Source organism: Wolffia australiana, chromosome 12 (genome assembly GCF_029677425.1).
Source record: "Wolffia australiana isolate 7733 chromosome 12, ASM2967742v1".
NCBI classification, from domain to species: domain Eukaryota; kingdom Viridiplantae; phylum Streptophyta; class Magnoliopsida; order Alismatales; family Araceae; genus Wolffia; species Wolffia australiana.
In genome coordinates, this window is record NC_135846.1 from 3051750 (window position 1) to 3068128 (window position 16379).

General features: G+C 41.2%; 1 protein-coding gene across 3 annotated transcripts; it reads left to right on the top strand.

Moving 5' to 3' along the window:
- Positions 1–10183: 10183 nt before the first annotated feature.
- LOC144710602 (vesicle transport protein GOT1-like) lies at positions 10184–15644 on the top strand. Of its 3 annotated transcripts, none has more exons than XM_078584412.1 (7): positions 10184–10337; positions 10902–10945; positions 13649–13740; positions 14288–14368; positions 14461–14558; positions 15173–15254; positions 15343–15644. In XM_078584412.1, the coding sequence occupies exons 2-7, from the start codon at positions 10915–10917 to the stop codon at positions 15379–15381; spliced, it is 423 nt and encodes a 140-aa protein (XP_078440538.1). In that variant the 5' UTR covers positions 10184–10337; positions 10902–10914; the 3' UTR covers positions 15382–15644. The 3 variants fall into 3 exon arrangements, with proteins under 3 accessions (XP_078440538.1, XP_078440539.1, XP_078440540.1); XM_078584413.1 differs by having other exon boundaries at positions 10196–10422; XM_078584414.1 differs by having other exon boundaries at positions 10196–10412.
- The last annotated feature ends 735 nt before the right edge of the window (positions 15645–16379 follow it).

A 16379-nucleotide genomic window follows, 5' to 3' on the forward strand; every position in this document is an offset into this window, starting at 1 on the left:
AACGATAGATGGCTATTATCAAATCTGGGCAGGGAAGATTTTAACGGCTTGTATTATATCTTAATGTAGCCGATATATTTAGTAATGACGGCAATGATTATGTTGGATACTCATATAACAGCCACTGTACACATTATAAATACAAAACAATGAGGAAGGAGTGGCAGAGTGGGCGTCCCCGGCGGGGTTGACATTCGATGGGGTGGACGTCGTCGGGTTAAATTATAGTTGCCCATGGGAAATAAAGACTTCTAACTTTAGGAAAATCCAAAGAGCGCTACATATTGCCGTTGAAGGCAAATCCAAAGAGCTAAAAATGCCCGTAGCGGGCTTACGAGAGAGGATAGATCACAAAAGAAGCCTCGCAGCTATAGCCATGTAATTGGCAAGCAGCAAGAAGCCTGTAGGACGGCCTGCTAGCCGCGTCAAGAAATAGTACAGTGACTGACTATTTCTTACCGTCTTAGTGCCGTAAGATATAAAGGCTTCAATAATTGACTGATCAGCACTTTTTCGGGGTGTTTAAATATTTTTTCTTCTGTACTTCTTCGGAAGATAATAAAATAGTGGGTAGGTTCTGAACTCACGTCAAGCGCATTTGTTCCGTTCTCATCTAGTCAAGCAGGGTCGGCACCCCAACAAGGTGCTCTCACCCTTAAATATTTCCGAAATGTGAATCTATAAATCATTTGGGTAAGAAAAAGCTGATACTAATGTTAGCAACTGAGTTAGAGAGGTCGCTATATTCTGATTAGCCGGAGATATTCATAGAATAATGCAATTTAGCTGGAGAATTCGTACAGTCCCGGAAAGGAGACATCGTAAGGTACAGGAATTCTGAAAATGCAGTCAAAGTAATCGTATCATTGTCCTAGATAATACCAAAATAACTGTGAAGAAACATACTTTCAACATACGACCGAAACATATTCTCAATGTCTCGAACAATGCTATCTGGCTGTCCCACTACAAAAAAATATTCCGTTTCATAGTTACAAATGATGAAATATGAGATCATCAGTTGGGTCAAATAAATGGCCCACGAAAACTTTTAACTGCAGCGTAAAATCAAGGTGAATATTTGAAGTCCCACTTTAACTATCATACGAAAAACTTCAGCCAGAGCAAATAATTGCATATATTCCAGATACAAACCCACCCAATGTGATATATTCGAGAAATTACATATATTCCAGATACAAACCCACCCAATGTGATATCTCTTGTGAAAATATAAGGATCTTAACCGACTTCGCTGTCTTCCTTCCATCTCTTAACAAGAACTAACCTCTTCTTGTTCTCGAGCGAGAGTGATTTATAACCTTTTTATCAATCGTCAAATACGATCTCGAAAACGCTCCGTGAAGATATGAAAATATAAGATCTGAAATATTAATCAAGAAATATCGTCCGGTGAGAAGGTCGTTATATTTAAGTACAACAGCCAAGATTAAGTTAGAAACTTGCCAGAAAAAACGGCTAGTAAATACTTTATAAATACAAACAAACCAAATGTAAAATGAACTATCTTAACTGATTTTGGTGTCTTTATCCCTTCTTTCGATCATCTTCTTCCCCTCTCACCTCTACTTGTTCTTGATCGAGAGTGACTTCTTTCAGTCCGTTTTCGGCCATGGTCGGCCTTGACCGCCTTGCTCCGTCCTCGTCCGTCTGGCTTCTTCTTCCTCTGCTAAACTGCAAGGTTCTTCACCACGAGAACCGCAAGTTTTCGAGCTTCTCGGAGAAGTTATCGCGTATGTACGTTTTCCTTCTGTGCGGCCCACGCAGCTCGCCCTCGAACATGAATCTGATCGTCATCGCGTTCACAAAAAATAAGGAGCGCTGCTGCTGCTGGGGAGGGACGTGGGTCTAAGAAATCGCAAGAAGAGCTTCCAAGTGCTGCGGACGGCGAGGAGCCGCAGGGTCGCATGGCGCCCGTCTGCAAGAACTGGCGCTCCGCCATGGCCGGCCTCTACCATGCACCCGCGACGCGTCCCATTGGCTTCTCCTTCCGTGGTGCGGATACCAGATGGTCTATGACAAACGCTGCGATTTCCCGAGCTTCTCGGAGAAGTTCTCGCGTACCTATCCCTTCTCCACGGCCCACGCAACGCTGCCCTTCACGGCGGATCCGAGCGTCATTGGGTCCTCGAGAGGGTTGCTGATGATGGAGGACGAGGCCAGCGCGCTCCACTCCGTCAACCCCATCACGAGGAGGACCATCTCCTTCCCCTCGTCCCACGGTGACTACCGTGGCTCCTCCCGCAGGGGCGTACTGGAAGGCCATCTTCGTCCACCGCGAAGAAGAGAATCGCTGGTCTGTGCCCACGGTGGCGGTTCTCAATGTACTGGTTTATCTCAAATCGTGATGGCTGAGGAAGCCGCATATCCACTGGAAAATAGATCTCTGTTTTCAGCTTCTCACCGCTGCATAGAGTTCTCATGCTAGCCCTGAGTTCCCAGAATGCAAACTGCATATGTTCGTCGGATCTAGAATCTGCTTTGCGGTAGTATCTTTTGGTCTTTAAAAGTTGGGTTATAACCAGGTCGTGACAACATTTTATTGGACTTGTTGTGAATCCATGAGGAAAATTTTTTTGTGTATTATGTATTTACTAAAATTGGCTGTCTCGACTCCTTTAACTAATCTCTTTTCTTTTTTCTCGTCCAACCGATTTTTCCGCCAGAGAGAAAAGGAAACAATCACGCCCGGTCTTTCTTCTTGCGGGAATTGTGCGGGGAGTTGATTGTTTATAAATATCACAACCCTTTTACGTTAGGAATCAAGCATATCTGAATCTCTATCAACCACATCTCCGCCTCCATCTCATCAAACAACTAGAGGTACAGGTGATGGAGGTACAGGGAAGGAGGATGCAGGGTCGACGGATGGATCGACGGGTAGGAGAGGAGAGGTAGAGACGAGGGGATCAGGAGTAGGAGAAGGTGCGGAGAGTGGTGGAGAGTCGGGATCAGAGGAAGAGTCAACTGAAATGGTGGAAGAAGAGGGAGAAATAGCGGAATCGGGAATAGGGGCCAAAGGGAGCGGAGTGAGAAGAGGGCCAAGAGTGTCAGAAGAAGTCACAGAGACGGGTGAGGGAACAAGGGGTGATGGTGTGAAGTATGGGACATCTTCGTGGAAAGTGATATCGGGAGATGTGATGTAGCGGCATGCACAGGGAAAGTAGACTCGGTATCCTTTCTGAGTATTGGAATAACCAACAAAGACACCCTTGAGAGCACGTGGAGCGAGTTTGGATAAACCAGGGGTATGATCTTGAATAAATGCAGTGCAGCCGGAGACTCAAGGAGGTAAAGAGAATTGAGTCTGCACCAGGATGAAGCGGCTGAATAGGAACAGCCCCACTCAAGGCTGCCAATGGAAGACAATTCGCCAAGAATGTAGCAGTAAGGACTGCATCAGACCACAAATACATGGGAACATGCATGGCAACCAACATGGTGCGCACCATATCCATGAGATGTCGATGTTTCCGCTCAATTACTCCATTCTGTTGGGAGGTGTAGGGGCAAGTTGTGTGATGGATAATCCCTTTGTCTGCACAAAAGGTCTCCAAAGAACTTTGTACAAATTCTCGGGCATTATCTGTACGAAGCCCCTTCGGGGTGGTAGCGTATTGTGTATTGACCTCCATCACAGAACATTGGACCGTGCCAAGAACTTGCTTGCGGTTCTGAAGAATGTAAGTCCAATTGCATCGAGTGTAGTCATCCACAAAAACGATGTAGTATCGCCCCCCGGAAGGTGAGGTGTGTTGTGTAGGGCCCCAAACGTCGCAGTGCACAAAATCGAAAGGCCGAGTGGAAGTTATGCTGGTGCGTGCAGGATTTGATGATCGATGATGCTTCCCCAGTTCACATGATTCACATTTAAAAGAGCACACATTAATCCATGGTAAAGCTTCTTTAAGTTTTGCAAAACTTGGATGTCCCAAAGGATAATGCCATAAAAAGGAATTTTGTGAAGAACATTTAGAAGCAGAAAGCGAAAACGAGGCAAGTAGTCCAGCTGATGGCGAAGCAGGCATGAGCTCATAGATTTCATGTCCATTCTCACGGCCCAGTCCAATCCTTTGCCCCGTACAAAGATCCCGGAAGATGCAATTATAAGGGTAGAAGAACACACCACAGTTGAGACCTTTGGTGATGGCACTAATGGAAAGCAGGTTTGTGGGAAAATCGGGGACATAAAGAACATTGTGGAGGGCCAAGGAGGATGTTTCTTTAGTGGTTCTTGAGCCCTTTACAGGACACGAGTGACCATCAGCGATGTGGACGTCAAGATGTGAGGTGTCAGGGGAATAGAGATTTAAGATGGAGGAGGTACCCATCATATGAGTCGAAGCTCCTGAGTCAATTATCCAAATCATATTACAAACTGAGAGAGCGGACGTACCTGGAGTGGATGAGCTTCCTCCGACATAGGAAGCTAGACTGGTTGATGCACTCGTCAAAGTATGCGCGGGAAGCCTGGAGATTTGCGAGCTCTGCAGGTGAGACCGGGATTTGGTAGCACGCAGCGGTGGAGGCGACAACTGATGTAGTGGACATCATAGAGGGACTGAAGTGATCGATGAGGCCGATTTGGATTTTCCCCCATAGGCTGCAAGTACCCATGCGGGTTTCCCAAATTCCTTCCAACACTCCTCAGAGGGATGTGTCAGCTTCCCACAATATTTGCACAGAGGGAAGGCATTCTGGGGCTTTCCGGAGGTAGGCCCCTTTCCCAAGGGCTTCAGGGGACCTCTAGATCCGATAGATGTAGGTAGAGAAGAGATGTCGGTCGAAGATGTAGGCGACAAGTTAGGCACATTATCATGAACCCGAGTGTGACAAAGAAGTTCTCCTCGATGGGCATCACTCGAGAACCAGCAAGAACTTGTCCGCGTATCATATGGGCGAGCTCAGGCTTCAGTCCACTCAAGAATGCTCCACCCCGAAGCTCATCTCGGTATCGAGCCAGCGTGCCGAAATCGGTAGACGGAGGCTAATACGCTGCTATATCGGTAATGATGGAATCCATTGCGCCATAATAGTCTTGGAGTGAGCGAGAACCCTACTTGCATGCAAATAGATCCTCGTATAGGCGAACAGTCTTACTTACATTACTCTTGTTAGCGTACATCATCGCTAGTCACTACCATAGATCACGAGCTGGGCGCGTAATAGGTTGCATGATCTTTCTGTCAACGCTCTGACACAGCCATGTACACACCGCCGATTCAAGATAACTCCACTCTGCATAGGTCAGATCCGACTCGGGCGGCGGATGTTCTAATGCCCTCTCGACACTCTGATACCAAGTTGGGAGATCGAGATCGAGAGGAAGTTGAGAGATCGAGAGGAAGAACGGCACGATAGAGAGAGAGCGTCGGAATAAAAATAGGGTAAAAATTATGGACGTCCTCATACATTTATATAAGAGAGAAGAGAGAGAATGTGGGCCCAGGGTGGACCCACTAAAGAACAAGAGAGATATTCCAACAGATCTATATAGGGTTAGGGTCAGCCAGAACTGACTTCTGTGTTCCGAAAAACTTCATATCTGCCAGGACTGTACAAGCGATTCACAAGAACAAGCGGTATATATATTCTTAATATGAGTGTTGAGGACACAGTTGATTCATAAAAAAATGGATCTGTATTCTCATCCCTACATAGGATTAGGCTTGGTCATAGTTAAAAGCTTAAAAAAGCTCCTACCCCTCCCCCACGAAGAACTGATTTCGGTGATTCATGAAAACTTAATATGTTCGAGGACTGGACAAGATTCACAAGAACGAGCGATCTGTGTTCTCAATAATGAAGATTTATTCACAGTACATGAGGGTTCAGGAAGCTGTTGATTCGTAAGAAAAATATACATGTTTTATGATCCCTACATAAGGAAAGGATTAGCCATGAATTAAGAACACAAGAAAAGCCCCCCCCCCACAAAACTGAATGTTATGTTTCATGAAAACATAATAAGGTAGAGGACGTAATAAGAATTTCGTAAGAACAAGCGATATGTATTATCAATAATGAGTGTTGAGGACGCTGTTCATTCTTATGAAAAATAAGAATGTATTCTCATCCCTACACAGGGTTAGGGATGGCCATAAGTAAAAACATGAAAATCTATCTTTTGTTTAGCTATAGAAGTTGTTTCCTCACGAAGCTTTGGCATAGAGAGGACATGCCAAAATTCTACTTTCTTTGTAGTGTATCTTTGCCCACCAAAGTTGATTACTTTGACCCCTTTAATTAATCTTTTCACCTTATTTTTTACTCTAATTTTCTCAACTTTGGATTTGCTCTTCTTGAAATACTAGAGAACCGTACCAAAGTTTGATGCGGTTCCCTTACATGCGCTTTGATTCTGATGTTAATTTTTTATCATGAAAATATTAGAGTTCCGTGAATAATGTTTAGCACGTTTGAGGTTTAATAATAGGCAACAAGAATATCCATAAAAACAATATTGATAGGTTTTTCCTCATAAAAACGAAGTCCGGGAAAAGAATAGGAAGGCAGAGACCTTCAATTTCACCGTGCCTTCCATATGTTTTTTAGAATCCATAAATGTAACATTGTGCCTGCAAGCTTTATCAGATCATTCCTTGACAGATTCTTGATATGTATGATCAGATATCGAGCGTAGCATGTAATAATATTTCCAATAGAACTGAAAGCACGTTAGGGCACGAGTTATATATTTGTCCAAACTGAACTAGTAATGCAGTGACATAAAATCTTGAGTAAATGTGCCAATATATTTTATTTGCCAAGATTCAGAAAGTGTGAGAAATGAATTTAATTTATGTGTTGCAAGTAATAATTCTGATTAAAGTCTCGTTATGGAGTGGTCTTAATTCAGCAAATTCATAAAAGTTAATCGGCATACCCAGATCAACCCTTTTCTCGTAATTGTTAGGAAAGAAGGTCAACCATCCATATCAATGAAAAGTATACCATGCACCACTGAGCCCTAGATTTTTAATCGTATTAAATGAAAGGGTTACTTCTGCCCTATTTTCTCTTTCTCATTTAATGGATAATATCGTTTCTTATTCCCTTATTTTTGGACCAAGCCTATTTCTTTTAAAAATCCATATTTCAATGGGGATGAGCAATTATTTTTACTACTTCACTCTTGTATTTATCCTTGTCTCTCTCTCTCTGTCTCTCTCGCTGTATCTGTCTCTCTCACTGTATCTCTCTCTCTGCCTCTTGCTCTCTCTCTCTCTGTCTCTCTCTGTGTGACTCTCTCTCTCTCTGCCTCTTCCTCGGACACTCTCTCTGTCTCTCTCTCTTGATATCCCTCTTCCTCTGACTCTCTCTCTGTCTCTCTCTCTCTTGATGTCCCTCTTCCTCTTGACTCTCTCTCTGTCTCTCTCTCTCTTGATGTCCCTCTTCCTCTTGACTCTCTCTCTGTCTCTCTCTCTCTTGATGTCCCTCTTCCTCTTGACTCTCTCTCTGTCTCTCTCTCTCTTGATGTCCCTCTTCCTCTGACTCTCTCTCTCTCTGTCTCCCTCTTTCTCTAACTCTCTTCTCTCTCTTTGTCTCCCTCTTGATATCCCTCTTCCTCTGACCCTCTCTCCCTCTGTCTCCCTCTTTCTCTAAGTCTCTCTGTCCCTATCTATCTCTCTCTCGCTATTGCTCTTCCTTTGACTCTCTCTCATTCTCCCTCTTTCTCTAACTATCTCTCAATCTCTCTTTGTCGCCCTCCCTCACCCTATTTTGGTGTCCCTCTTTCTTGATACATCTCTCTCCCTCTCCCTCTTACTCTTTTGGTCAATCTCTGTCTATCAGACCGTCTCTCTCCCGCTACCTCTCTTACGATGAATCCCTCTGTCTCCCTCTCACCCTCTCTCTCCCTCTCCTTCTCTCTCTAGGTATCTCTCTTTTCGTTATAAAAATGGCATAATTTTATCATCCATGTTACACATCTGAGACTTTACATCACCATCACCTCACTTGTCACAAGTGTTTCATTACATCATCCATCATCAGTAGGGGATTAAAACCTCGTCCATCGTTACATCTGTCACGGATCCTTCATCAGGACAAATGATGTGACAGATGACATATGCTATTCCTTAGGTTCGCCATTTTTTACCAAAATTCAGTAAAACCGAACTGAACTGATACTGTCGGTTCGGGAATATCAGGTTTCCTGAATGTTCGGTTCCGGATTCGACTCCATGAGAAAACCGGATTGAATGTTGTATGGGAAAAAATATTAAATAAAATGTTGATAGTGGGATGGTCACGCCCACACCAAAATATTCAGCCAACTGCGCTACTCATGTTTCCATAAAATATTTAACATAAATAGATGAATAATAAAAATGAGCAAATAACATATACAAAAAATACATAAATACGAAAATAAGATAGATACACAAGTAAAATATACCAAAAAAATACAAAAATAAGACAGATACACAAATAACATATACAATAAATACATAAATATGTAAATAACATTTACAAAAATACATAAATATGTAAATCAGATAAAGACGCAAATAACATATATAAAAAATATATAAATATGAAAATAAGATAAATACACAAAGAACATAAATACAAAAATATCCCAAATACAAAAACTACGTAAATATAAAAATACAAAAATACACAAGGACATGAATTATGTTAATGCAAATACAAAACTACACAAATGTAAACACCTAGATATGTAATTGTGTAAATACCTAAATATTTGAATGTTTAAATATGTAAAACTATGACAATGTAAATACATATATTCAAATATAAATATATAAAAATGTGCACAAATACAGTTTTGGCTTTGACTTTATTGTGAATCGTCGCCACAAATGGAATCTTTATGTAGTAAAGTTGTTTATTTAACTCTTTTAACTAGTATTTTTACCTAAATTTTGACTTTGATTTTTAAACTTTCAATATGATTTTTTTCAAAGGCATGTGACCACACTTATAGGTTCTACCAAACCAAAACCAAAATCGAAACCGAACTTTGACCAAACTGAGACCATGACAAAGTTTAGGTATAGGTATATGTAGTGTTTGACAGTCTCGGTCTGGTCTGGATTTTTAACAAAGACCTAAACCTTGCCTAAACTTTGGTCCAGTTCCAATGCGTTCTTATTTGGTCCCGGTCTGGTCCGAACCAGTCCTGGTCTGGTCTGGACCGGTCCCGGTCTCGTCATGTTGACTAGTAAATGTATATCAAATTTATGGTCATGGTTATGTTAAATATCCTCTACATCAAAAGGGTGCTCACAGATGATCAAATATATAACGGCTACGTGAGCTCACTAGAAACCTCTCTAGCCAACTGGATTTGATATTTTTAGAAATTTTTTAAAAATATTAAATAAGTACTTAATAATTCACTTCGGAATCTGGTCTGGTTTGTACCTCGGACCTAGGCATCATGGATCGGATTGGATCGGATCGTTCGAATCTTGATCAAAAGATTCTAACGAACAAATGCCAATTCGAACTGATCTGTTTGAATCTTTTGATCGAACAGATCCTTTGTTCGTGTTCGATCGAAAGTTTTGAATGAACAATTTGGTTCGTTCGTGTTCGATCAGCCATTTGTTCTAACTGCTCAAACAAGTTCGAACAAATGGCCAGCGGTAGCCAGCGGGCGCCAACGACTTTCTCTCTTGCGGCCCCTGGCCCCCGCTGGCTAACTCAATACTGCAAGAGCCAAACTGAACACCGAATTCGGATTCAAACATTTGATTCGATCCAATTCGAACACGTTGTTCGAAACGGATCGAATTCGAGCATTCGATCCGAACCTGATGCGCAGATCGGGTTCAGATCGAATCTGAACTGGACAGATTGGTGTTCGTAGTCGATCGTTGAAATGCCCGATCCAATCAAACATTCGAACGATCTGTCCGAATCCCCCATCCCTACTTGGACCTGAACCTATTTGTCAAACCTATTTGTCAAATCGGTCCGGTCAAACTGATCCTTCATAGTTTAACATAACCATGAACGGAACGGTCAAACCGTCATTCCCTATTCCTCATAGCCCAGTCAAGTCAAAAAGACGGACGACCGAGTGGTCTCTTTCCCGTTCCGTCCCGTCCCGTCCCGTTCCGTTCCGTTCCGTCCCTTGTCTCCTCGGTAGACGAAGCTTCGAAGCAAGTATAAAAGCGAAGAAACTGCCCATTCATGGCGGATTTCTCTTCATAGTTTCTCCAATTTTCTCCCGCGCGACGCGACTCTCGCCGAAGCGGATTCAAATCCGGATTCTAAGAGCAAGTACGGTTCCGGCATCTTCCTGAACTTCGGATTCGCCTCGGATCTCCGCCGCCGCCGATGTGAGCTTCTGATTCCGTGGTGTTTTGGTTTTACGTTGTCTGATCTGGTGATAGATCTCTCGGAGGTGAATTAAGGTGAATTAAGGTGAATTGATTGTCGGTGTTGGCTTTTTTCACGCGGCAATCGCCTTCCTCTTTGGCTGTTAGTTCATTTTTTTTTATTTCTGGTTCTGTTACTAATTCTCCCTTCGATTCCTTTTTTCTGAGTTGGATCTGAATTTTATTCTTGGAATTAGTCGGTTTAATGTCTTTTCTTGCGCCCGGAGGCTGCATGTTCTACTGCTGTTTGCTTGGATCTAGAAACCCTTACCTGTTGGCTCCATCTTCACTTCACCTTTCTTGATCAGATATGGTCGGAAACAATTGTGGGTTTCAAATTTACGTGAATTTGGTCCTCTATTGACCTTTGTTCAGTTTGCTGTGAGTTGCTACATGGTTATTTTTGTCAGCTCATTGCATTGGATATAATTTTTTCTGTCTCGTTATGTTCTTTTATTTTACTTTTTGGGTCAAATTTCTCATCCGTTAGGAGCTTTTTGCTAACATTAAATTTCCTACTGACAGCTGAGCTTGCAAGATGGTTTCCTTTGAGATGAATGACCGGAAAAGTAAGTATCCTTCACGCTTTATTTTTAAAATATTTGTTCTTAAACCGTTGTACTACTCGAAAACAATGATAAAAAATATATTTTCTAAGTTAATTGATACTTTTATATTACGGTAACACTCCTAAGAAGTGACAGAGGCTTGTGTTGTGGATAGCAAAGCATTGGGTGATAGAAATAATGCCGCATCCATCTACAGATGAATGTTTGATTGTTGTTAAAAAACTCGTGTCTTTCGCTGATGCTATCACTGAAGTCGAGATAACTTCGTGACCGTATATCCAATGTTTGCTGACGATAACAAAAGTCTTCATTGTCACCCAAGGACTGCTGATTGTTGTCGTCATCAGATTTGTCGGTACCTGGAGTGATGAGGACGATTTCATCACTGTAATGGTCGGCCTGGTTGCATGAATGACGATGACGATGTGGACATTGTTTGTCATCGTCATAGTGAGGTTAACAGAGGGATAGTGATGAGAGGTAATGACAGGATAAAATTGTCATTATCATGGCCATCTTCATTTTACCTACAGATCGGAGATGATTCCTTTAATAATTTTGTTGTCGTAATCCCAATGAGGGAGAATGATGGATACGATCATGGCTCATCATTGTCCCCTTCTCATATAATCAAGGGCAATACAGTAAAAGGATTTACCTATCCTTTTTTGAGGCAGAGGCCATCAATTTTCCTCATGTAGTGTCAGTCTCTATGTGTTGTACATTCTCTATGCCTTAATCCATGCTTTATCCACCCCAGTTTCGCATGATAAGCGCAAAAAACCTACTTTCGTCAGTTTATGGGCGGCAATTTACGTGCATAAGCTAAGAAATTTTTGATTTGCCAGGTTTTAAGTTTCCTATGTGGTTCACGATTTTTTCTTCAATCTTGTTCGAAATATTTTTGTATTTGAAGTCTATTTATAATGCTCATTAATTATGGAAATCATTGGTCTTTGAGCATTGTGTTGAACAATCAAGATTTTGATAGTGCCCATCTGCTGAAGCTTGGACGAGTGATGATATGTCAATTCAGACTTGAGGCCACAGTTGGGATTGAGTTGGGTTTAAAAGCAAGTCCAGTGGTGGGAACCCAGGATGTCATTCCAAACTTCAAACTACGATGCGGCTGGACCCTCCAATGTGATTGACAAGCTTGATGTGTGAGGCATTGATACGATCCCACTAAGGACGTATCGTCTCCGATGTACTTTGAGGATAAGGAGAGTTCCCAGGGTGAAGAAGAGAACGGGAATGGTTGGGGAGAGGCCGAGCTGAGGGGATAGGGATCAGCCGGGGACGAGTCACCTCGAAACGCGATGAGGTAGAGACAATCACGAAAATGGGGATCAGTGAGGGGAGACAGAGCTTGGGCATACGAAGAGATACGAGAAGGACAACACACAGTTCTAACGAACAACTTCCCGTCTTCGAGGAGGGCTGTGCTATTTAAAGGAAACATGGGACGGGAGGGGCCTAGATGCCCTTAATGGCAAGAGGACAAGAATGCCCCCAATGATGGCCCGGGGATCCTACCAGTCATCTTTGGCAGGAATCCATTGAAAGTATTGCTCAACGTAATTCAGTTGGTGTTGATGGAATTGGCTGGTCTGCTCCTGAGAAGGATAGCATTAGCCTTCTCTTGACTTCTCAAAAAGTAACAATTTCCAAGGGTTCAAGTTGCCTCCAAGAAGTTGGAAAGATGTTTGTGAAAATGCTGAAATTACTCGAAAAGGGGTTTAGGATTTCAAAACAGAATGACCGCGATGACCTGGGGAGAATGTCAATTTCCATTAATATGTTGGCTAACTTTCTCAAACAATATTATGATGGTAAGACCAAATTAATATAGTCCCATTAAGAGTGGGTAATGAACATAACAGTCTCTTGGATAAATTGCGGTGTAAATGCGCCTGAATGTAATGGAGACTTATCAATGAATTATATTTTACAGACTTGTGTCCGACTTAGAAATATATCCAGATGGTTTGGCGGCATGACTACTGTATCTGGTAGCTCTTTATCTTTTTTAATCTTTTCTCCAAATGCCATTCTATCTTTATATCCACCAAATTATCTTAATTTTGGGGGATTCTATCACAAGCGCCTACTGTGCTGTTTCTTAGGATCACAGAAAGATTCTAGGACGAGGAATTCAGCCATTCAAGGACATTTCGGCTTCCACAAACTCTGAAACGTGCAATTTTATTCTCTTCCTTATCTCGTCTCCAAATTTCCTTCCTAGGAGGGGAGTCTATGCAGCTTCAAAGAGAGGATGTAGAATAGAACAGATGGAAAAACAAACATCAAATCGAAGTTTTGATGCGGTGAAAGTAAATTAATTAGCTTTTCCATTAGAATAACCTCTTTTATTGAAAATTTCTGAGCTTGGCATTAACTTAGTCTGATATTGGAAGAATGAGAGCTAATGTGTTACAAGTATCAAGAGGTGTGGACTCACTGATTGAGCCTCTTGGTAATCTGCTCTAACCCTTTTCGTGTGGGTGTGGATATTCATTGACAGACCAATCTCATATCATTATGGTTCTTTTAATTTTTACAACCTTCTGGTTCACTTCACAACTGAGATTTTATCTGATACAGAAGTACAATTTTTAAATTCGGATAATTATTTTCTCTGGAAAAAGAAATTCATAGTTTTCAATCATTTTGTACTTAAAAGTCTGTTTGTGATTTACGCAGAGATTGGACTTGGATTGACCGGCTTTGGAATACTGTTCTCAATTCTGGGTGTCCTCTTCTTCTTTGACAAAGGCTTACTCGCCATGGGAAACGTGAGTGAGTCTTTCTTGACAAATCCTTTTATTGTGCATTTCATCTAGAAAGTTAGATGTGTTTTTGGAATTTTCTGGTAAATACTAGTGATGAACAATGCAGTTATTTCATTATTTTGAGCTGATGGAATGGAGAGTGTTTTAGAGCATCAAACCTCAGAGAGAACCCAGATCTTCACAGCAAGAGAAGCCGCGAGAGAGAGAGAGAGATGGCAGAAGAATCGAGCAATCTATTCCTTTGGCGAAATCCCTAATTTATTCTGTTTTTTATCCGTGTTTATTTTGCAAAAAACGAGGTACAAGTGTCAAAAAGTGAATTCAGAAGTTATACTCTATCTTTTGGTGAGATCGTCTACAGGAGTCATCTAAACCATAGCTGGTTGATTTTATTCCATTTTTTATCTTCTTGCATATCCTGAAACTTTGGTTATATATTTTGCAAATGATAGAGAAAGGTATTTTATATCCATTTTTCTTCACAAATTGAAAAATACAAGCTTGTAGTGCTCAAAGTCATCATGATATATTTTGCTTTTATGCTTCTCAGATCCTCTTTGTGTCGGGGGTGATGCTGACCATTGGATTAAAATCAACCGTACAGTTTTTCACCAAACGCAGGAACTATAAGGTTGATCATTTATTTCACTCCAGATTCATCTGCTCTCTTTTCCTTGTCCCCTCCTGCTTCTGATTAACATTTTATTATTTTATTATTATCAGGGTACAATTTCCTTTAGCATTGGCTTCTTCCTTGTCCTCATCGGATGGCCTGTTGTCGGGATGATTTTGGAATCCTATGGCTTCATCGTTCTCTTCAGGTACGTTGATCTTGTACTTCAGCCAATCAATAATTTAACCATTTTTGGATATTTATGAGAATTTCTGTCTCTGTCGTAAATGAAATCGAGCCAGAAAAGGTCCAATTGAAAAGGCCCAAAGCAGCAAATCTTAAAAAAAAATTGGATTTTTCGGTACAAACTATTAAAAATATTGAAAGCAAACCAATAATTTTCCTTATTTAGAAACAAAATTACACAAAAGGCCCTACTTTTTAAAAAATGGTGCTCTTAGTAACAACTACCCTTTATCTTTCATGAAGCCAGCCTCAATCTGAGCCAAAAAACTCAACCATCAGAGTATGTAAGTGAGAGAGAGAGAAGAAGAAGTGTAGGGAGTGATTGGATGGATATAGAGAGAGATGGAGGCGGAACAAGAACACAATTACATCGATGAACATAGAAAAGACAGTGTTTCGAGAGGCCGATCCGTTACAAAAGTTGGTTGTACGACGATGGAAAATTACACGAAAGACCCTATGTTTTACAATATGGACTATGATAGATATTTTCTAAACGTAACTGTCTATCTTTGATGGGGCTGATCTATCAGTGCTCTGACCGGTGATTTTTTATGTTTCTTAATCATTCGGCAGCGGCTTCTGGCCGACTCTGGCAGTGTTCTTGCAGAGGATCCCCGTCCTCGGTTGGCTCTTCCAGCAACCATTTGTGACTGCAGTAAGTCAACACTTTCAAAAGTGAACCTCATCGTAATTCCGTGTTTCTTTCGCTTCTGTAACCTCGCTGTGCCATCTGTCGACTTCAGTTTTTGGATCGTTACCGGGGAAGGCGAGTTCCAGTTTGAGTTTCTCCGTCACCGGCCGCGTCTTTCTCTGTAAGATACCCGGAACACATCTCTCTCTCTCTCCATATGTTTCGGCGGCCCATTCATTAGTTTGTCACTTGGGGATTGTTCTACTGATGACCCAGGTTCCCAATGAATATGATTTAGGGGGGAAGATATGAATTTGTTTCCATCATTGTATTTTCAGTAGGACAATTGAACAATCACATGAATAGTAGCTCCAAAAATTTATCATGTTCAACATTCGACTTTCTTTTTCTTCATTTTTCCTTGGCTTAATTTAATTATCCCAGTGTAGGAGTGGTATTAGTCCCTACTCTCACAGGGAAAATCAGAGATTATCAGGTAAACAGTAGGAGTGAATTATGTCTCTGTCTTGACATTTCTACTAAGAATCATTGGAATAGAAGTTTCAACATTTTTGTTCTGGTTTATCTTTTTTTCTCTTTTTTTTCTAAGGTGGTATCTGATTCAACAGAAAAACTAGACAATATCTTTGTATTGATATTACCAGCGAGTTCATTAGAATCAAATGAAATGTTCCAAACTTGTACCAAATCCATTTTCTCTCTCTCTCTTTCTTGAGCTCCACTTGTTGATTTACCTTGTTTCGTTCTCTTTCACCAGCATCGTCTCTCTCGGTCATCATCATCATCTCTCACCTATCATTTCTCTATGTTTCGTCGTCATCTCTCTCATTTGTCAGCATCATCATCTCTCACTTATATTTGTCATATTCACTTATCATCTCTCTCTCTTTATCATCATCATCTCTCACTTATCATATTTCTCTCTTTCATCGGCATTGTCATCATCATCTCTCTCTCCGTCTTTCTACCCCACTCTGTCTGTTACATTTGATGCCACCTCTGTTTTGCTGTGAGATCCAAAAAAAATCATATAAATAGTTTCATGTACCATACTGAAATTTTCATAACTCATGCTTTCTCCACATAATTCAATTATTTTGGAAATAATTGAATTAAGTGACTAATCAA

What these genes read in the sequence shown, in the direction of transcription:
- LOC144710602 (XM_078584412.1), top strand. Translation starts at nt 10,915, where the DNA reads ATGGTTTCCTTTGAGATGAATGACCGGAAAA. An exon ending in GGCTTCATCGTTCTCTTCAG is followed by an intron (nt 14,559 to 15,172) that starts GTACGTTGATCT and finishes ATCATTCGGCAG; the next exon opens with CGGCTTCTGGCCGACTCTGG. An exon ending in AGCAACCATTTGTGACTGCA is followed by an intron (nt 15,255 to 15,342) that starts GTAAGTCAACAC and finishes TGTCGACTTCAG; the next exon opens with TTTTTGGATCGTTACCGGGG.